Genomic DNA, 22,268 nt, shown 5'->3' on the forward strand with positions numbered 1-22,268 from the left:
TGAATATACAATATTATTTCTTCAAACGTACAGCCGGTTATGTCGTGTGTGTTTATTGTATCTACATATATGACACGAAACAAGCAGGAATTGCAAGCACTCTAGAGGACGGCACGCACTGTACTGTATTATTAGGGGAAAGGCAGTGGCTCAATGGCAGAGCACGTGTCTTGCATGCCGAAGGTCTCAAGTTCAATCCCTGGCATCTCCAGGTAGGGCTGGGAGGGAGCCCCATCTGTAGTTCTGTAGTTTAAGGGTGCTGGGAATTGTAGTTTTGTGAGGGTGCTGCTCCCAGGATTCTTCAAACTGAGGACCATCTCTAGGATGCAGGGCGCATCGTGGCAACTGTAGATATTCCCCGTGGCTTATAGGACTGTGGTTGCTTTTGTATCTATAACATCCGCTGTGTTATTGTTGTTGACTCTTTTCCTTGGGGCTTGCTTTTCTAATGCTTATGAGATGACTTGCTTCAGGCGCTCCAAGAATAGAGCAGGTAGACAGGAAATGCATCTTTGAGAAATAACAAAAGGGTGTGCACACACCAGAGGACAACAGCACTCATTGCACCAGTAGTTCTTTCACCAGGGTCCCAATTCTCAAGGAGAACCTCTCCTCCTGAGTCCATAAACACTTTCCAGTTGCTGCCAGTATCCCATAATGGAGGCAGTACATGCTTCTGAATACCAGATGCTGGAATTCACAGGAGGGGAGAGAGGCCTTGTGCCCAAATTCTGCTTGCAGGTTTCCCACAGGATGGACCCTGTGAGTACAGAATGCCCCATCCAATCTGTAACCAGACTGGACCCTGCTTTGTTGTTGTTTAGTCATTTAGTCGTGTCCGCCTCTTCGTGACCCCCTGGACCAGAGCACGCCAGGCCCTCCTGTCTTCCACTGCCTCCCGCAGTTTGGTCAAACTCAAGCTGGTAGCTTCGAGAACACTGTCCCACCATCTCGTCCTCTGCCGTCCCCTTCTCCTTGTGCCCTCCATCTTTCCCAGCATCAGGGTCTTTTCCAGGGAGTCTTCTCTTCTCATGAGGCGGCCAAAGTCTTGGAGCCTCAGCTTCAGGATCTGTCCTTCCAGTGAGCACTCAGGGCTGATTTCCTTCAGAATGGAGAAGTTTGATCTTCTTGCAGTCCATGGGACTCTCCAGAGTCTCCTCCAGCTCCATAATTCAAAAGCATCCATTCTTCGGCCATCAGCCTTCTTTATGGTCCAGCTCTCACTTCCATACAACACTACTGGGAAAACCATAGCTTTGACTATACGGACCTTGGACCCTGCTTAGGTATTGCAAATGTGCTAGCAGTTTCATTGCTGCACTGCTAGATTACAAATAGTGCAGTATGGATAAGGTTGCAATGCACTCCACCCCAATATCCAAGCAATGTGAGATTCCATTAGCTTTGCTCAGGGTCTGTGTTTCCTTTTAGAAATGATGCACAGCGGATATATGGTTTATTGACACACATATATAGCACTTGCTGATTCCAGGGGATTAGAAGTGTCTAGCACACAACTTAATACACATACTTAAAAAAAAAAAAAGTCCTAGAGAATGCAGCCAGACTTACATCAGAGTAAGCTCACAGAGAAGTGTGTTGCATGGGTTATGGCAGGGCCTGACAGCATGACTGCGATGAAGAAGACGCAATGCCTGAAGCAGGGCCGGATTCAGGTTTGATGAGGCCCTAAGCTACTGAAGGTAATGGGGCCCTTTATATGTCCAGCTGTCCTTTGTCAACAAATTGTCGCTGTTTTTTGTGTTGAATATATGCTATATGGTAATTGATGGACCTAACAGGTATCCAAAGCCATTTGCACATAACAGTGCATGCAAAATGTAGGCACCCTATATATAGAAAGAGCAAACCAGTGATATTTGAGGGAGCAGGCTAGCAGGCGGGACCCATGACTTACATCATAGGAGCCTACACAACACAAAACACTGTTGCTGTATGTAGGTTTTATTTCATTTGTTTTTTTATCTTATATTTTGGAAATGTACATCCAGTTTTTTCCCCCTTTAATTTTTTTGGGGGGCCCCTCAAGAGAGTGGGGCCCTGAGCTACAGCTTGTTTAGCTTATACGTAAATCCGGCACTGGAGGTCTCCTCATTTCTTGTGCCTGCCTTCTGAGTACATGCGACTGACCTCTCTAGAACGCATTGCAACATGGCTAAAAATGATATTGCATGGACAGTTGCTTACGGGACGCAAGGAGGGATGCTTTCAACAGCTATTTCAACGCCCTTTTGGCTAGGAGGAGCTGCTTTTGAAACCCCAGTGAGAACCTAAGAAGAAGAGCCCGCTGGATCAGACCCTCTGGAGGTCCTTCCAACTCTACTATTCTGGTGATTCTACCATTCTACCCTCCCAGCAACCTCAGGCAAACGCCTTGACCTGAAGCTAGCCAGTCTTTAGCTGCAATTTCCACACTGCAAGCGGGTCAGACTAGATGACCCTGGGGAGCCCCCTTTGAAATAGACAATTCTCCCAAAGTCACCTCCTTTTGGGGGGAGGGAAATAACAATTTATTAATTTCCAAAAATAACAGCAACACCACATAAGAAGGAGAAAACAAAACATCATAGACAAATTTTTAAGTCATAATTTTGCTTGACTTCCCTCCACTCCCCCTCTTGGTTCCATTAATAATAATAGTAATAGTAATAATAATAATAAATTTTATTTATACCCCGCCCTCCCCAGCCAGGGCTCAGGTCGGCTAACAGCAGTAAAATTACAGTAAAAACATAAAAGGGGAAAAAACACCAATTTAAAATACAGGTTAAAATGCAATTTAAAATGCAGCCATTGTTTAGTGCTTGTTTATATTCTTAGTAATCCAATTTTAAACCTCCTTCATCTCATTACAAGTGACTTTCAAAAGTTATACTAATGTAAATATCTGTACACAAAGCTTAAAGGATTTGCATTAGATTATAGATTTATTCCAAATTCCAAGTTCTCTTTCTTTCTGGGGTTTCAGGTTAACCCGCAAGGTCGCCTCCCAGCCGCCAGGGGGAGCTCTTCGAAGGCCGCTGGCCGAAGAGCTGCGGGAAGTCTAGGGCCGGCGGGTGAACCATAGAGAAGCAGCCCCTCCTTCCTTCCTCCCTTTCTTCGGTGCGTTTCCTCTCCCGGCGTCCCTCGCGGCGCCTGCGCCTGCGCAGTGGCCCCCTCCCGGCCGAGAGCCGCATCGGCCTCATCATCATCATGGCGGAGCCCCGAGACAAGGCGCTGCAGGACTACCGCAAGAAGCTCCTGGAGCACAAGGAGATCGACGGGCGCCTCAAGGAGCGTGAGTGGCCGGGAGAGGGGCTGGCAGGCGGGCAGGGCTTGCTAGGCCGCACCTCCTTCCCCTTCCCTTCATTGGCCTGCGTTCCTAGCTGAGCACAGGAAGAGCTGCTGCGGAGGCCTCTCCCGTCCCAGGGGGGGGGGGTGGGATGGATGGCCCCTGGGGGTCCCCGACACCCCGCCTTTTCCCTCCAAGGAGCGCTGCCTAGGACAGTGGTACCTCGGGTTACATACGCTTCAGGTTACAGACCCCACTGTCTCAGAAATAGTACCTCGGGTTAAGAACTTTGCTTCAGGATGAGAACAGAAATCGCACGGCGGCAGCGGGAGGCCCCATGAGCTAAAGTGGTGCTTCAGGTTAAGAACAGTTTCAGGTTAAGAACAGACCTCCGGAACGAATTAAGTTCTTAACCTGAGGTACCACTGTACTACTACTATTACGGTGGTACCTTGGGTTACATATACTTCAGGTTACATACGCTTCACGTTACATACACTTCAGGTTACAGACTCCGCTATCTCAGAAATAGTACCTCGGGTTAAGAACTTTGCTTCAGGATGAGAACAGGAATCGCACGGCGGTGGCAGCGGGAGGCCCCATGAGCTAAAGTGGTGCTTCAGGTTAAGAACAGTTTCAGAACCTCCAGAACGAATTAAGTTCTTAACCCGATGTATCACTGTAATAATAATAATAATAATAATAATAATAATAATAATAATTTGTTATTTATACCCCACCCGGCTGGCTGCGCCTCCCCAGCCACTCTGGGTGGCTTCAACAAAAGATTAAAATACAGTAGTCCGCCAAACATTAAAAGCTTCCCTAAACAGGACTTCCTTCAGATGTCTTCTAAAAGTCTGGTACTTGTTCTTCTCTTTGACATCTGATGGGAGGGCGTTCTACAGGGCGGGTGCCACTACCGAGAAGGCCCTCTGCCTGGTTCCCTTTAACTTCGCTTCTCGCAGGGAGGGAACCACCAGAAGGCCCTCGGCGCTGGACCTCAGTGTCCGGGCAAAACGATGGGGGTGGAGACACTCCTTCAGATATACTGGACCAAGGCCGTTTAGAGCTTTAAAGGTCAGCACCAACATTTTGAATTGTGCTCGGAAACGTACTGGGAGCCAATAGAGATCTTTCAAGACCGGTGTTATGTGGTCTCGGTGGCCGCTCCCAGTCACCAGTCTAGCTTCCACATTCTGGATTAGTTGTAGTTTCTGGGTCACCTTCAAAGGTAGCCCCACATAGAGCACATTGCAGTACCTAGGACAACGACGGCGAACCTTTTAGAGACCCAAGGCCCAAACTGCAACCCAAAACCCACTTATTTATCACAAAGGGCCAACGCGGCAATTTAACCTGAATCCCGTACTGTAGTTTTAGTTACAGGTAGGCAGCCATGTTGGTCTGCCATAGTCAAAACAAAGAAAATTCCTTCCAGTAGCACCTTAGAGACCAATTAAGTTTGTCCTTGGTATGAGTTTTTGTGTGCATGCACACTTCTTCAGATACACTGAAACACAAGTCACGAGACCTAAGATACACTGAAACACAAGTCACCAGACATAAGGGTCTGGGGACTTCTCTTTCAGTGTATATAAAGAAGTGTGCATGCACACGAAAGCCCATACCAAGAACAAACTTAGTTGGTCTCTAAGGTGCTACTGGAAGGAATTTTTTGATGCGATTTTAGTTTACAGGGAAACAACTCATACGTTAACATATTTTGTCTTAAAAGAAAAAACACAGTAACAGAGCTTTCAATGATACAAACAACTCATTATTGAAAGGTGAAAGTTTGCATTACCCTTGTTTGGGAAATCACGAATAGGGAATTGCTCCCAGACAACATGGCCGTTTTGATGATTTCCCTTCAAGAAGCGCTTCTTTGGGAGATTTTGAAGCAGAAGCTGAATGGCCATCTGCCATGGATGCTGTCGTTGAGATCCCTGCATCGCAGGGGGGTTGGACTTAGATGACCCTTGGGTTCCCTTCCAACTCCCCACAATCCTGTGTTTCGATGGCTGGCTCACCAGGCTGCATTTCTAAAGCCCGCTCATGCGGGAGGGAGCAAAATGCCACCCGGCTTACTGGCAGTTCTGCCCTGAGGCGCTTTAAGAGATCGGAATGGAACTTTTACGTTTCTGCTTCAGCCCATGGGTGGCAAACAGGATACTTGCACACACATGGCTCTACTCAGCGCACATGCTGCCCCAACGAACTCTGTGCTGGGGCGATGGCACGTGTGCCCACAAAGAAGGCTCTGAGTGGCCCCTCTGGCACACATGCCATAGGTTTGTCCCCACTGTCCTAGGTTGATAGAGTTGGAAGGGACCCTCTAGGGTCATCCAGCCCAACCCCCTCACAATTTCAACTAGCATCACACATGGCAGCAGATGGCCGTCCAACCCAGGCATAAAAACTTCCAGAGGCTACAAGCTCCTCAGTTAGATGCCTGGCATCTCTGGGTAGGATTATGAAGCTTTGGAGAGCTACTTCAAGTTGCTGTTGGCAATAAAAATAAGAATAGTTAGTTGAGAGTCCCGAAGGGTTGGGCTGGATGCCCCCCAGGGTCCCTTCCGATTCTTCTTTGTTTTGGTTTTTATTAAAGGTTTTCTTGTGTCACAAAGGTACCTACAGCGTCTGCTTCCAGCTGATAAGAGTTCTTTCTACAGATCGTTCATATTCAGTGTGAGACATACAATGTTATAGACAGCATTTACATTGGGGGAGAAAACAGGTGGGGAAGGAGACATTGAAGGGAGAGATAGTAAACTTTCATTCTTCCATATAGTGTACGTGTGAGGTTTGTGTGTCAGCGTCACATGGGCAGGTTGTATTTCTATTCATTTACAGTGGCCGCTCGGGTTGCGAACATGATCCGTGCAGGATGCACGTTCACAACCCGCAACGGCGCATCTGCGCACGTGCGGGTTGCAATTCAGCACTTTTGCGCATGCGCGGCCACCAAAACCCGGAAGTAACACATTCCGGTACTTCTGGGTTTTGGCTGGTCCATAACCTGAAAAAAACGCAACTTGAAGCGTCTGTAAGCCAAGGTGTGACTATATTGGGTTTTGTTGGCAGTGAGAGAGGTGGAGGGCAGGGCATGGTTGGTTGCCTATAGTTGACTGCAGTGGGTTTTGTCTGTGTGAGAGAGGGGGAGGGGACTGCTTCCAGTTCTGTGATTCCTACCCTGCCATTTTCCTCCAAGGAGCTCATAGACTACTAGAATATAGAGTTGGAAGGGACTCCAAAGGCCATCTAGTTCAACCCCTTGCAATGCAGGAATCTCAACTAGATCATACATGGCAGATGGCCATCCAACTTCTGCTTAAAAACCTCCAAAGGAGGAGAGTTCACAACCACCTGAGTTAGATGCCTAGCATCTCCAGATAGGACTCTGAAGCTCCGGAGAGCTACCGCTACTCTCTGTTGACAATATTGAGCAAGATGAAGCAGCAGTCTGGCTCAGGATAGATGGCCAATTCCTACTTTCCTGTGATCCCCTTGGAATGCCTTCACCTTGGGTAGATCTGCCTGGTGGAGGAGGTGCTCTGAGAGATCCCTATTTTCCAGCTCCCCCTTTCAGCAAAAAAGCAGGTGGTCTTGAGAGGCCCCTTATGTGCTCTCACTTAGCTTGAAAAGGTGATCGGGAGTGACACTTGCTACTGGCATCTGTCTGTCTCAAGAGACAATGGAGTGTGCCTCTAGAGGTGAAGTCAAACCACTGGAGAATCACAGCACCTGTTGTGGCTGCAGAGACCGGTAACTAGTAACTGCTGCGTCCTGCAATGTTTTTAGTGCATTTGTAGCACCAAAGTGACCTCCTTGGGACATTAGCCTGGGCAGTGTGTATGGAGGTCCTGGGCTGCCCAGGCAACAAGACCCCCCTGTCGGCCTCACTGATGTGGTCCAAAGGAAAGCAGAGGAAGACATTTGCTGCCAAAGCTCCATTTGTTCCAGTTGGTTCCTTTTGAAAGGCAGGGGTAGGGCGAGAACCTGTGGTCCTCCACATGTTGCTGGACCCAAACTTCCAGCATCCCTGACCATTGGCCCAGCTGGGGGCCACAGGTTCCCTACTCCTGCCTTGCTTTCTTTTCCAGTAGAACTTGCTTTCACATAAGTGTGCACAGGATCACAGCACACGTTGGTTAGCAAAGCATCTGTGAGGGTCATTATGCCACGTTTATTTGATCGAGGGGCGGAGAAATCAATGTATAAAGAAGTTCACTTTCTAATCTGCCTTGTGCACATCTGAAAACAACATTTTTCAGCTTCTATGTGATCATTTTGTCCGAGGGGGAAAATAGAGCACTAATTTAGAACATGCATAACAAGCTTTTTCAATGTTTTTTTGTCTGTAGTAAGGGAACAGCTGAAGGAGCTCACCAAGCAGTATGAAAAATCTGAAAATGACCTCAAGGCTTTGCAGAGTGTTGGACAGGTGAGTGTTCATATATTGATAGGAATGTGTCAGTAAACGAGCCATTTGGGTGGGGTGCCTTAGCATCTCCAGTTTTTCTTGGGTTAAATGGGTATTTTTCTGGGGCCCTAAACAGTTTATTAGATTTCCATATGCGGTTCTGGACTCGAAACGTCTGAGGGTACTGTGGTGAATGAACTTCGTGTCCCTTTGTGGGACCCAGATAGGTAGGGTTCTTGATATTGGTCAGTAGGTCTAATATTTTTTCTTTTTTTTAAACAGATCGTTGGTGAGGTTCTTAAACAGTTAACAGAAGAGAAATGTGAGTTCATTAAGAGGGATATTTATTAGTATATTTAATGATTGTTTTATTAATTTACTGGTGTATTTAATGTTCGTTTTGTTAATTTAGTAAGTTACATTTATGCCACATTTCAAGGCATGCTGCCTTCCCAAGGCAGCAGGCAAAAGAGGACGCTGACAAAATAATTTAACAAGGCAAAATGAAAAGCCAAGTATGAATAGCGTCAACGCTGGCGCATACAGCGATGTGAAAATGTTTTAGCAACATGTCCTTTTGCAGCCACAATTGCAGAAAAATTAAAATGCTGCCATGTTCTTTCTTTTGCTGCTTCCAGTCATTGTCAAAGCAACAAATGGACCAAGATATGTTGTCGGCTGCCGTCGTCAGGTGAGCGTCCTGCGGTTGAGAATATGGGTCTTGGTCTCTTAGATCATAACTCAGACGTCCACAGACTTTAGGGCTGTAGCACATGCATGGGCAAATATGTCTTTTTGACACTCAGTTCGTTCTTCCTTTTGGTGAGTGCCGTAAATTGTTTGTGAGAGTGTGGGCTGGGAGAGAGACTGTCGTGATGGGTTACTATCCCAGTCCTGAATAGCACCCCTTGATAATTTGAAACTTTAATTGGCTTAGATGTCAAGCAACTTCGGAGAGTAAAATCTGTAAAATGGGGTCAATTCATATTAGAAAGCTGGCGAGTCACCTCATTTGGTTTGGATTCGACTCTGGAGCTGACAGTGCCCGATTACTAGTGTGGTCGGAACTGTCAGTTTCTGACAGCACCGTAAGAAACGACTTCTTCTACACTTAGCTTTCCAAATCTTAACAATTGCCTCCTCTCCTTTTGCATTCAGCTCGATAAAAGTAAGCTGAAACCTGGGACAAGAGTTGCACTGGATATGACCACCCTAACCATTATGAGGTAAGGTCTTCTCATCAAGTGGGCGGGAGGGGAGAGTGGGATGGAGGAAGCCTGGAGTGGAGCTACTGCAGAGTATTGGCCACAGAAGCATTTGCAGCAGTTCTCAACCTGTGGGTCCCCAGATGTTGTTGGACTACAACTCCCATCATCCCTGAGCTCTGGCCTTGCTAGCCAGGGGTGATGGGAGTTGTAGTTCAACATCTGGGGACCCACAGGTTGAGAAAGGTTGATTTAGGGACTATAAAAACCCTTTTTTCAAGGGTGTTTGTTTAAAAAACAACAACCTGTGTTTCAAAGTCTCACTTGCTCTTGGTGCAGAAACAGAACTGGGCATTCCAAACCAAGGGCTAAGATGGAGTATTTTCTTACTTGATTAAATTTCCAAGGGTATTGAAGCATTTGCTTCCACCTGCTTCCTTCGGCACCTTGATTTGGTACGGTGACCATCAGAATGGAAAGCAGAACCAGTTTTCTACAAAAACTCAGTGCGTCGTAGCACTTGGTGTGCCAATCCGGGAATAAAAGCGGGATATAAAGCATATTTGGTGAACAGGGTAACGTTAAGCTTTCAATAACGCTATTTAAATTTTGGAAGCACAGTATTCCTAATGCAGGCCTTAGCCGTGTGTGGTTGTGTAGAGATGCCAGAAAACTCATGATTATTGGATGCACATTGCAACTAGTAATACCAGACATAGAGGGAAACTCCATAGGTTTAAACTAAGTGCTAATCTTCATTAGCATCACAGAAGGTATTAAAAATAGCTGTAAAATTTGGTGGTGTTTTTTTTTTTTATTTGCAAAGATGACATGAATAGACAACCCCACCCCACCCCATTAAAAAGAGTGGTTACTGAATCAGCTGATATACAGTGGTACCTCTGGATGTGAACGGGATCCGTTTTGGAGCCCTGTTCGCATCCTGAAGCGAACGTAAGACGTGTGTGCGCGGGTCGCGCTCTGCTGCTTCTGCGCATGCGCGTGATGTCATTTTGAGCGTTTGCGCAAGCGGCGAAACTTCCGGGTCGCCGTGGAGCGCAACCTGAAAATATTTAAGCTGAAGCGTATTCATCCTGAGGTATGACTGTATATGTTAACTAATGTTAAATAAAAACTTATTAGTTTTCTAGGATCATAGAGCAGGGGTCAGCAACCTTTTTTAGCCGTGGGCCAGTCCACCGTCCCTCAGACCATGTGGTGGGCTGGACTATATTTTGGGGAAAAAATAATGAACAAATTCCTCTGCCCCACAAATAATCCAGAGATGCATTTTAAATAAAAGGACACATTCTACTCATGTAAAAACACCAGGCAGGCCCCACAAATAACCCAGAGATGCATTTTAAATAAAGGACATCTTCTACTCATGTAAAAATATGCTGATTCCCGGACCGTCCATGGGCCGGATTTAGAAGGTGATTGGGCCGCATCCGGCCCCCGGGCCTTAGTTTGCCTACCCATACTCATAGTTAGATGGGTTATCTAGTCCCTCCTCCTGCTTTTAGCAGGATTTCCCACGACAGAAGGTAGCTGCATCGTCCCTGACTGAATTTTACCCAGCCTATTTCTTAAATATCCCTAACATGTAGAGCAAGCCTTCCCTACCCCCAAGGCTGTCAGCTTGCTCGGGTATCTTCATTTTTATACATGGCTTACAAACTGTGGGTGGTGGAAAGGTGGGAAGTTGCTTTAGAGGGGCTTTAAAAATCAGCGGGTGACATCAGTTGTATTGCTTCTCCAATTTAGATATTTGCCAAGAGAAGTTGATCCCCTTGTTTACAACATGTCTCATGAAGATCCTGGAGATGTATCTTATTCCGAGATTGGAGGATTATCCGAACAAATCAGGGAACTAAGAGAGGTAATTGCCCGATTCTTTATTGGTCTGAATGATGGATACGTTTACCTTGCTGGCAGGGAAGACATTGAAGTCTTTGGTACAATTTGGTTGTAGCGTTGGGTTTCAGAACAAGCATGCACACTTCTTCCCTGTGGTCAAGCCAGTTCCTCTTCCCTTTTCTGATATCCTCTAACCCTAGATTGGTGCTATATCTAAGTTGGGCAGCATTGAACAAATCATTGCTGGCCTTGGTAGTTTAGCATTAGTTTCTGCTGGCCAGCTGTGGACGCCCCTGCCACTATCAATTTATCAACACAGAACATTGTCTGATGAGCCTAAAGCAGCTCAGGTTTATGTAGGATATTCAAGTTGGCTTACACACCATTGCACAAAAGTCTTGCATACAACAAAAAGTAGCACAGACAATTGACTTGTTTTGGAGTTGTGTTCACCTAGTTTAAGAGTAGACCTGTTGTAATCAATGGACATACCGTATTTTTCGCCCTATAGGACGCACTTTTTCCCCTCCAAAAATGAAGGGGAAATGTGTGTGCGTCCTATGGGGCGAATGCAGGCTTTCGCTGAAGCCTGGAGAGCGAGAGGGGTCGGTGCGCACCGACCCCTCTCCCTTTCCAGGCTTCAGGAAGCTATCCGCAAGCCGTGGGAGCCCGTGGGAGTTCCCCCCGGGCTCCCACGGCTTGCGCAGAGCTGCCTGCACCCCGAAGCCCCGGTGCGACTGCTCAGCGTGCCGGGGCGTTGGGATAAGAGGCAGCTCTGCGCAGGCCGGGGGAGCCCTCCCGTGGCTTGCGCAGCGCTGCCTCTTATCCCGAAGCCCCGGCGCGCTGAGCAGTCGCGCCGGGGCTTCGGGTAGCTCTGCGCAAGCCGCGGGAGAACTCCTCCGGCTTGCGCAGAGCTGCCTCTTATCCCAACACTCCGGCGCGACTGCTCAGCGCGCCGGGGCTTCGGGTAGCTCTGCGCAAGCCGTGGGAGAGCTGCCCCGGCTTGCGCAGAGCTGCCTCTTATCCCGACGCCCCGGCGTGCTGAGCAGTCGCGCCGGGGCTTCGGGTAGCTCTGCACAAGCCGCGGGAGGGCTCCGCTGGTTTGCGCAGCACTGCCTCTTATCCCGAAGCCCCGGCGCGCTGAGCAGTCGCGCCGGGGCTTCGGGTAGCTCTGCACAAGCCACGGGAGGGCTCCCACGGCTTGCAGAGAGCAGCCTGTTCTGGGGGCTTTTTTCTTTATTTCCTCCCCAAAAAACTAGGTGCGCCTTATGGGCCGGTGCGCCCTATGGGGCGAAAAATACGGTAACTAAGCTAGGCCCATTAATTTCAGTGGGAATATACTGAACAAACATAGTTGAATACCACTAAATTTCAACCATGGTTTCCTTAACAAAACTCTGAGTTGACACAAAATTGTCCCACGGTTGTCCTACCTGCCTTTGAGATGGCCAGACAAATCATGGTTAGGGAAGGGTGGCGGGTTCAGACATAGTGAAAACGAGCCAAGGTTTGTAAACCAGCAAAACCACAACAACATGGTTTCAGATTTTGATTTGTAGATGGGCAAACAACCATGGTGAAGTTATGTTTCAGTGATCAAACAAACCATGGTTCAATAAACTATGATTTGATAAAACCATAGTTCAACATTAACGTGAACCAGGCCTTTGTATACCTTCTGTTTTGAATCCAAGGCACATTTTGTTCTCTTCGCAGGTTATAGAGTTACCACTGACAAATCCAGAATTGTTCCAACGTGTGGGGATTATACCTCCCAAAGGCTGCTTGCTGTATGGCCCACCAGGTTGGTGTCCTTGCTCTGCTTGCCTCTTGACTGCTGAACAAACAGTATGACTCTTGGGAGATTTCATTCCGCATCAACTGCTCTGTGACAATAGTCCTTCAAGTAGCAGTGGGGTGGGTGGGTGTGAAGTGGGGGGGGGGTCACATTTTTAGGAGCCAGAAGATAGAGTACTGAAATGGAGGTGTTACATTTGAAACACCAGCGTTGTCGGAGATATTCCAGCCCTGTACAAATAATGCAGTCATTTCGTCTCTCTTAATCCCTTTTGAAATGCTCTTTGAATGCCATTATTCTATACATTTTTAATCACATTGTTTCATAGAACTTATATGTAGCTTGACTGTAAAAAACCAAAAGAGCTCATAGCAGTTGTGCCTCTATTGTCCCATGGGCTCATAATAGCAAACATGAGTTTCCCCCCTTATCTCTTCAAACCAATCTTCATAGAATCTTAGAGTTGGGACCCACGAGGATCATCTAGTCCAGTGTTTCCCAAACCTGGGTCTCCAGCTGTTTTTGGACTACAACTCCCATCATCCCTAGCTAGCAAGACCACTCGGCAGGGATGATGGGAATTGTAGTTTGAAAACAGCTGGAGACCCTAGTTTGGGGAAAACTAACCTAGTCCAACCCCTTGCGCATGCCGTTTGTGCATGCGCAGATTGCGATTTAGTGCTTCTGCGCATGCGCAAAGCACGATTTAGCACTTCTGTGCATGCACAACTGCCAAAACCCGGAAGTAACCCATTCCATAATCTATAACCCAAAAAAACGCAACCTGAAGCGGCTGTAACCCGAGGTATGACTGTATAGGCCACATTTTCTTCCACTTCCTAGCCAGCCATAAAAGCCAACCCAAGAATACAAGTTTTAAAACCAAAACAACACACCCATTCTTCTCACAGGAATAGCAGAGGCAGAAAAACATAATTAAAGGTAGTCACAGTCCAACCAATAAGCATCGATCCCGGAAGGCCAGTTGAACAAGATAGAAAGTCTTAAACCCTATAATGCAGGACTGATAAGGCTTAACTGGCAGACTTGATTAAGGGGCAGGCTCACCCGGAGGGCATGAATGGAAATTTTGAGCATGGGTCTCTGGTCAAAGGCCTGCACTGCACCTGTAACACGATGTTGCTTTGTACGTTTGTTTAAATGTGTACCTTTTGCCACTTGTTTTCACTATTTCTTGATGCAACGTGTATCGTCCACGCAGGTACGGGGAAAACTCTCTTGGCCAGAGCTGTTGCCAGCCAGCTTGACTGCAATTTCTTAAAGGTAAAACAATTTCTTTAAGATGCCTTTCCAGAATCTTAAAGCAGACCTGTTTGATCTGCAGCAGCCGCCGCTCATGCTACCTGTATCAACTTTCCGCAGGTGGTGTCTAGTTCCATTGTGGACAAATACATTGGCGAAAGCGCCCGGTTGATCCGAGAGATGTTCAACTACGCCAGGGATCATCAGCCCTGCATCATTTTCATGGATGAAATTGACGCTATCGGTAAGGCTGAGCAGCTCAACAAGAAGCCCATCAAGCTTTCACCCCCCGCGCCCCCCCCGATCAGCTGCCCAAAGAACTGCTCTGCTTACCTGTACTGCACTTTGCCGACACGTAATGTAGCTGATGGGACTCGGGTGGCGCTGTGGGTTAAACCACAGAGGCTAGGACTTGCCGATCAGAAGGTCGGCAGTTCGAATCCCCGCGACGGGGTGAGCTCCCATTGCTCGGTCCCTGCTCCTGCCAACCTAGCAGTTCGAAAGCACAAAGTGCAAGTAGATAAATAGGTACCACTCCGGCGGGAAGGTAAACGACATTTCCGTGCGCTGCTCTGGTTCGCCAGAAGTGGCTTAGTCCTGCTGGCCACGTGACCCGGAAGCTGTACGCTGGCTCCCTCGGCCAATAAAGCGAGATGAGCGCCGCAACCCCAGAGTTGGTCATGACTGGACCTAATGGTCAGGGGTACCTTTACCTTAATGTAGCTGATACAGCTTTCCTACAGGTGAACAAGAGTCAAAACTAGGGAGATGCAGGAAGGGCGGCTGTGCCAAAAGCCTTTACACCAGGCATGTCCAAAGTCCGTTTCGGGGGCCGAATTTGGCCCGCCGATCGATTTAATCTGGCCCCTGTTGGCAGTTCATGTCCTTAAAAAAAAGCTCATCAACTTTAGTCGGCCCTCATGCATGTTCGCTTCATCAAATCTGGTCCTCTTTGCAAAAAAAAAGTTTGGGCACCCCTGCTATACACCAAACACACAAGAGCAGACGTGGAGGACCTTAACCCCAGGGGCCAGTCCTCTCTCTGGTCCTGAGGACTCTCCCCAGATGGTACACTCCTCGCAAGTCCTGATTTGCCTTCATCCTCAAGGGCTTTTTGCTTGTCCTTGCACTGCCCCTTGCCTCGATTCTGCATGGCTTGGATGTAGGCTATTGTACAAAGACAAACCCACTTTTGGCTCTGGCCACACCACTGGAATGTGGCCCCAAAAGTTTACCCGTGACGGAAACATGGGCTGAAAAGACCCCCCCCCCAAAAAAAAACCTTGCGGAGTCTTCTGGCACCTGACAACTAGCAACTGTACTGTATTATGACATCCACTTTCAAAGGCTGGAGCTGTTTAAAGGTAAAGGGACCCCTGACCATTAAGTCCAGTCGGGCTGACTCTGGGGTTGCGGCGCTCATCTAGCTTTATTGGCTAAGGGAGCCGGGTCATGTGGCCAGCATGACTAAGCCGCTTCTGGCGAACCAGAGCAGCGCACGGAAACGCCGTTTACCTTCCCGCTGGAGCGGTACCTATTTATCTACTTGCACTTTGGCGTGCTTTCAAACTGCTAGGTTGGCAGGAGCAGGGACTGAGCAACGGGAACTCACCCCGTTGCGGGGATTCGAACCACCGACCTTCCGATCGGCAAGTCCTAGGCTCTGTGGTTTAACCCACAGCGCCACCCGCCTCCCCCTGAAGCTGTTTACTTGGAGCTTAATGCAGTATGTCAGTGGGACAGGGGCTGAGGGTGACCACCTGAAAGTAAAACTAATTTACTCAGGTAAGTACCTGAAAAAGGTAATGCCTCCCCAAGACCTTCTGTTACCCAGAAGTTGCTTTTGAGTGATCTCTTGAAGGGAACCTTCCAGACCCCCTTTCTGTTCTTTTCTTTTGCCTAGATTCTATACAGAAACCTTGCACCTCAGCTTGCAACTTGACTTTTTAACTCCCCTCGCTCCTTTCAGGGTTTGATGAGCCACCCTGCGTGGTGACCAGGGAAAGGGTCTGACTTCTTTCCCGCTGATTTTCTCCTTAGGTGGCCGTCGTTTCTCGGAGGGCACGTCAGCTGACAGAGAAATTCAGAGAACTCTAATGGAGGTAACACTTCTCTGAACTGGAGCCGGTCGTCTTTCACGTGTGCACAAACATCTTTGTAATCCTAGGCAGGCAGCAAAAAATGTGAGACTTAAGGATCAGTTGCTAAGATGAAATAGCTGAACGGTGATGTTGAAATTGTTTGCAGCTGTTCACCACTGGTGCCTCCTGAAATCATTTTATGTGAGGAGGTCTTTTCCTTGGAAGTAGACAACACCAAAAGCTGCACGTAGTGAACAGCTCCTGGCATAAAGCAACCATTCTGTGTCTGAATTGCAGTCCCATTTCCATGTCTAGACTAGAACCTTGGACTAGAACCATGTCCAAGACTAGAACCTTCACATGTGTTCTTTCTGAGTAAACGATATAGCCACTGTTCCCCTGGATCCTAAGGTCACGTCTCCATTGCTGGTTTACATGGGTTTATAATAATTAATTCTAGTTAGAAGACAACTGAAGGCAGCCTTGTTTAGGGAAGTTTTTTATGTTTGATGTTTTATCGTGTTTTTAATATTCTGTTGGGAGCCGCCCAGAGTGGCTGGCGAATAATAATAATAATAATAATAATAATAATAATAATAATAATAATAATTAGTATTATTATTATTAGTATTATTATTATTATTATTATTTTATACCCTGCCCTCCCCGGCCAAAGCCGGGCTCAGGGCAGCTAACACCAGTAAAATTACAGTAAAAACATAATAAGGAAAAAAACCCAATTTAAAATACAGGTTAAAATACAATTTAAAATGCAGCCTCATTTTAAAAGTAGCCCATAGATCAAAACCATAAGGGGAGGGAAAACATAAGGGTCAGACTGAGTCCAAACCAAAGGCCAGGTGGAACAGCTCTGTCTTGCAGGCCCTGCGGAAAGATGTCAAGTCCCACAGGACCCTAGTCTCTTGTGACAAAGCGTTCCAAGTTGGGGCCAGTACTGAAAAGGTCCTGGCCCTAGTTGCGACCAATCTAATCACCTTGCGACTTCGGACCTCCAAGGTGTTGTCATTTGTGGACCTTAAGGTCCTCCGCAGGGCATACCAGGACAGGTGTTCCCGTAGATACGTGATAAATTGTTGTTGTCGTTGTTGCTGCTGCTGCAGAACAGAAAATGTTTATTGGATATATTGGGGGGGGGACTGTGTACACATGAAAACGTTGGCAGCATTAAGATAAATTCCAACAGTGTAAACAAGTTTTGATGGATGTATTAATGAAATGCCGAATGGTTTAGTTTATGGAAATAATGCAGGGATTTATGATATGCAGATTGAACCGTGGAAAGAGGAGAAGGGAAGTCATTGACATTTTAAGGTAGTTGGATGAATATTTTGAATTGTAAAATGGAAAACTTAATAAAAATTATACACAAAAAAGAAGAGTTGCAGAACGCAACAGCTCTGATAGGAAGCTGCCTTATACTGAGTCTAATAATAATAATAATAATAATAATAATAATAATAATAATAATAATAAATTTTATTTATACCTCGCCCTCCCCAGCCAGAGCTGGGCTCAGGGTGGCTAACACCAATAAAATTTCAGTAAAAACATAATAAGAAAAAAAGAAAAAGAAAAAAACAATTTAAAATACAGGTTAAAATGCAGCCTCATTTTAAAAGTAGCCCATAGATCAAAACCATAAGGGGAGGGAAACATAAGGGTCAGACTGAGCCCAAACCAAAGGCCAGGTGGAACAGCTCTGTCTTGCAGGCCCTGCGGAAAGATGTCAAGTCCCACAGGGCCCTGGTCTCTTGTGGGAGAGCGTTCCACCAAGTTGGGGCCAGTACTGAAAAGGCCCTGGCCCTAGTTGAGACCAATCTAACCACCTTGCGACTTCGGACCTCCAAAATGTTGTCATTTGTGGACCTTAAGGTCCTCCGCGGGGCAGACCAGGACTACCATACTATTTGTCTGTTCAGCTCAGTAGTTCAGACTGGCAGCAGCTCTGAAGGATTCCAGGCAGGGATTATTCCCAGCCTGAAGCTGGAGATGCCAAGACAAGACTGAACCTGGGACCTGCTGCATAGATGCTGCCCCACACTGCTCTTCTCAGCCCGCTCAGTGGGGCAAGGTCTTCGCCAATTAACCAAAGCTTTTGTTTCCTCGCCACACGTTCCAGTTGCTGAACCAGATGGACGGATTTGATACTCTGCACAGAGTTAAAATGATAATGGCTACAAACAGACCAGATACTCTGGATCCAGCACTGTTGCGTCCTGGAAGACTGGACAGGAAAATCCGTGAGTATTGAGTTTCTGTAGGGCTGTCATTGGTCTGTGCCTCCCCTTCGCTTGCGTACCTTTCGAAATTAACATAGCTTCTCTCCCCTTCTAGATATTGACTTGCCAAATGAACAGGCCAGGTTAGACATACTGAAGATCCATGCCGGACCTATAACGAAACATGGGGAAATAGGTAAGTCCCCAGGACCTCGTGCATGCATCTGGGAGGCGGCTGGACTTTGCATATTCAAGTCTGTTTCCTGTAACAGATTGTAAATTTCCAGGGAAATAGCCAGCTTGGTTTTCTGCAGCAAAATTTTATTATAATAATAATAAATATTTTTTTATTTATACCCCACTCTTCCCGGTTCAGAAAATCGGGCTCAGGGCTGCTAACAACAAATTTAAAACACTTAATTGATGCTACAAAAAACAGCATAAAATACAGTATAAAACGTGATTAACAATAAATTCAGAAATCAATTTAGGGGGGAAATCCATCCAATAAGCATTAGCTAGCTGGCTAAGTTAGTCCTATTTGGGCCAGCGAGGAGACCAGGAGAGAATTAGCTGTGAGATCCCAGAGCGGGTAATCTTCATAAAAAGGAGAGAAGGAAGGGGAATAAAAGATCAAGCTAAGTTCAAATTGAAAGCCAGGCAAAATACCTCTGTCTTGCCCTGCAGAAGGAAGTTAAATCCTGCAGGGCCCTGGTCTCATGGGACAGAGCATTCCACCAGGTCGGAGCCATCCCTGATAAGCACACCTTAATAAGTACGGTCCATGAAAATTTGTGCCATCATAAATTTGTTGCTCTTTAAGTTGCCACAAAATTATTTGGGTTGTCCTGTTCACAGAAGGATGTTGGAACTGCCCCCTCCCCCAGTACTGCCCAGATCGGTTCTGGGACTTCCCCCAGCTCTCCCATTGTGGACATCAGGCAGTTGACAGCTGGCCAGCCACAAGGGTGTGACGAACTTGGCCCTCGGGGTGGAGGAGATAACAACCTGGCCCACCAGCCGTGTCCGTTTCCCACTCGTGCATTGCACCATACTGACCCACACTTATTTTTAGTGCTGATGGAATAGTGAAGCTGGCACAGCCGAGGAGATATTTTGTTATGGTGGCATCATGAATAGTATGTTGTATCAGGTTGTCTGACCTGCTCCTGATCTCTCTTGTGAACTCCAGCTACAAAAACGGAGGCTGCTGAACAGACTCTTTGGGTGTCGTATTGCTTGGTTCTTTGGGGGGGACGGGAGTTGAGGGGAATGTTATTGCTGTTTTTTATACAGTGGTACCTTTGTTCTCGAATTCAATCCATTCTGGAAGTCCATTTGACTTCCAAAACGTTTGAAAACCAAGGCACGACTTCTGATTGGCTGATTGGCCCTGGAAACAATGCCGACAGCCGAAATGGACATTTGGCTTCCGAAAAATGTTCACAAACGGGAACACTTACTTCTAGGTTTGCGGCGTTCGGGAGCCGATTTGTTCGTCAGCTAAGCCGTCCGGGAACTGAGGTTCCACTGTATTGATTTTTTGTGTCTTTATTTTGATTAATGTTATACCTTCAGGTTGCGTTTTTTCAGGTTGCGGACTACCGAAACCCGGAAGTACCAGAACGGGTTACTTCCGGGTTTCAGCAGTTGCACATGCGCAGAAGCGCTGAATCGCAACCCACGCATGCGCAGGCGTGGGTTGCGAACGTGCATCCCGCACGGATCACATTCGCAACCCAAGCGTCCACTGTATAGTTCAATTTGATTGTGTGCTTTTTAATCTTTTATTTATAGTTTATGACTACTTCTGTTGCGTTTTGAATTGTGTTACTTTTGTTCATGTTGTGAGCCACCTTTGAGCAGGGTTTTAACTATGGAAAGACGGCATGCAAATAAAATGATGAACAGGTGGGAGTAAGATGAGCCTTCTGGGTCACGCTAGTGGCCCATCTAGTCCAGCCTCCTGTTCTCACAGGGGCCACCAGGTGCCTAAGGGAAACCCGCGAGCAGGATCCGAGCGCAAGAGCAACACTCGCCTGCTGTGTTTTCCAGCAACTGGAATTCAGAAGCTTTGCTGCCTCTGAATGTGGAGGCAGGGCACAGCCATCCTGGCTGGCTTGTTCACACATCAGGACTGCTGCGTCAGTCAGAAGCAGAGAGTTCTGATTTTTGCAACAGGTTTTTGCTCTTAGTACAAAATTCCCATTAACCCAGGAATTCTTCGTTTATAGATTACGAAGCAATTGTGAAGCTTTCTGATGGTTTTAATGGTGCTGATCTGAGAAACGTATGCACTGAAGCAGGTAAGGAAATGAGATCTTTGTGACATCACTTTCCATTTTCCTGATCCCTTGGAGACTTATTAGTAAAGGTAAAGGGACCCCTGACCATTAGGTCCAGTCGTGTCCGACTCTGGGGTTACGGCGCTCATCTCGCTTTACTGGCCGAGGGAGCCGGCGTACAGCTTTCAGGTCATGTGGCCAGCATGACTAAGCCGCTTCTGGCGAACCAGAGCAGCGCACGGAAAGGCCGTTTACCTTCCTGCCAGAGCGATACCTATTTATCTACTTGCACTATGACATGCTTTTGAACTGCTAGGTTGGCAGGAGCAGGGACCGAGCAACAGGAGCTCACCCCGTCGTGGGGATTCGAACCGCCAACCTTTTGATCGGCAAGTCCTAGGCTCTGTGGTTTAACCCACAGTGCCACCCGTGTCCCGGAGACTTATTATAAAGCTCAAATAATTCATGATGTGTCACAGTTATGGAAGGAGGAGCATATGCATGGCTATAGCTCATGAAGGGGCAATATGCATCTGCTATAGCTCATGAAGGGGAGCCTTAACATGCTTGTAGGGTCTGGATTGCGATCGTAACGTTGCAATTAAAACTGAAGCACACACAGTTGCCTACACGAACCAGATTGCGCCCCTTTCCTCCTCTCTGACAGCTTGATTCCCAAACTCTTGTGTCTTTGCAGGGATGTTTGCCATTCGTGCCGATCACGACTTTGTGGTGCAGGAGGACTTCATGAAGGCTGTTAGGAAAGTTGCCGACTCCAAGAAGCTGGAGTCTAAGTTGGACTACAAGCCCATCTAAGCATGACCACGTGGTTAATGGCTGGCTGAGACTGCATGGGAAATATGGGGCTTGTGATAGGTGAAATGAGAAGCAAAAGTATCCCTTGATTGTGTTTTTATTACAAGTGTCTGCATTGCGCCAGCCAGCTCGCCGGCTGTTTGTATCAGTGGTGCTCCTGCTGCTGGGAAGCTCATGGCGGCACTCTGAATCCAACATGGCCTTTGTCACAGTCCCGTTCTTAAGCGCAGAGCAGCATGTGTCCTCGTACGAGAACCTTACGGAAACATACAGCTGGTTTGGTTCGGCAGATTGTAAGGCAGTGCATTTCTTATTTTATATCATTTAACTCCCCCACCCCTTCCCATTGAAGAATTAAATAAAACTTGTTTAAATCCAGCCTCCTTCGTCTGTTTTTTCCACAGTTTAGAGCAGAGTGGTCTTTGGCCCCTCATGATACAGCTTACCAACACGTGTTCAAAATCTGAAAAACACCTTCATTTTCTTTATACCAGTGTTTCTTGTTGTTGAGTCGTTTAGTCGTGTCCGACTCTTCATGATCCCATGGACCAGAGCACGCCAGGCACTCCTGTCTTCCACTGCCTCCCGCAGTTTGGTCAAACTCATGCTGGTAGCTTCGAGAACACTGTCCAACCATCTCGTCCTCCGTCGTCCCCTTCTCCTTGTGCCCTCCATCTTTCCCAGCATCAGGGTCTTTTCCAGGGAGTCTTCTCTTCTCTTGAGGTGGCCAAAGTCTTCGAGCCTCAGCTTCACGATCTGTCCTTCCAGTGAGCACTCAAGGCTGATTTCCTTCAGAATGGATAGGTTTGATCTTGTTTTAGTCCATGGGACTCTCAGCAGTCACGAAATTAAAAGATCCCTGCTGCTTGGGAGAAAAGCGATGACAAACCTAGACAGCATCTTAAAAAGCAGAGACATCACCTTGCCAACAAAGGTTCATATAGTTAAAGCTGTGGTTTCCCCAGTAGTGATGTATGGAAGTGAGAGCTGGACCATAAAGAA

At 47.1% G+C, this 22,268-nt stretch overlaps 1 protein-coding gene across 1 annotated transcript; it reads left to right on the forward strand.

The window, feature by feature from the left end:
* The first annotated feature begins 3,138 nt into the window (after window positions 1–3,138).
* Window positions 3,139–21,644, forward strand: PSMC6 (proteasome 26S subunit, ATPase 6). The gene is made up of 14 exons (XM_083618485.1): window positions 3,139–3,298; window positions 7,660–7,739; window positions 8,001–8,040; window positions 8,357–8,409; window positions 8,877–8,944; window positions 10,691–10,805; window positions 12,500–12,587; window positions 13,804–13,865; window positions 13,965–14,088; window positions 15,885–15,946; window positions 18,066–18,186; window positions 18,281–18,361; window positions 20,400–20,471; window positions 21,148–21,644. Exons 1-14 carry the CDS (start codon window positions 3,214–3,216, stop codon window positions 21,264–21,266), a joined length of 1,170 nt encoding a protein of 389 aa, XP_083474611.1. The 5' UTR covers window positions 3,139–3,213; the 3' UTR covers window positions 21,267–21,644.
* Window positions 21,645–22,268: the final 624 nt, after the last annotated feature.

This window comes from Podarcis filfolensis, assembly GCF_964270895.1.
Source record: "Podarcis filfolensis genome assembly, chromosome: 1".
NCBI lineage: Eukaryota > Metazoa > Chordata > Lepidosauria > Squamata > Lacertidae > Podarcis > Podarcis filfolensis.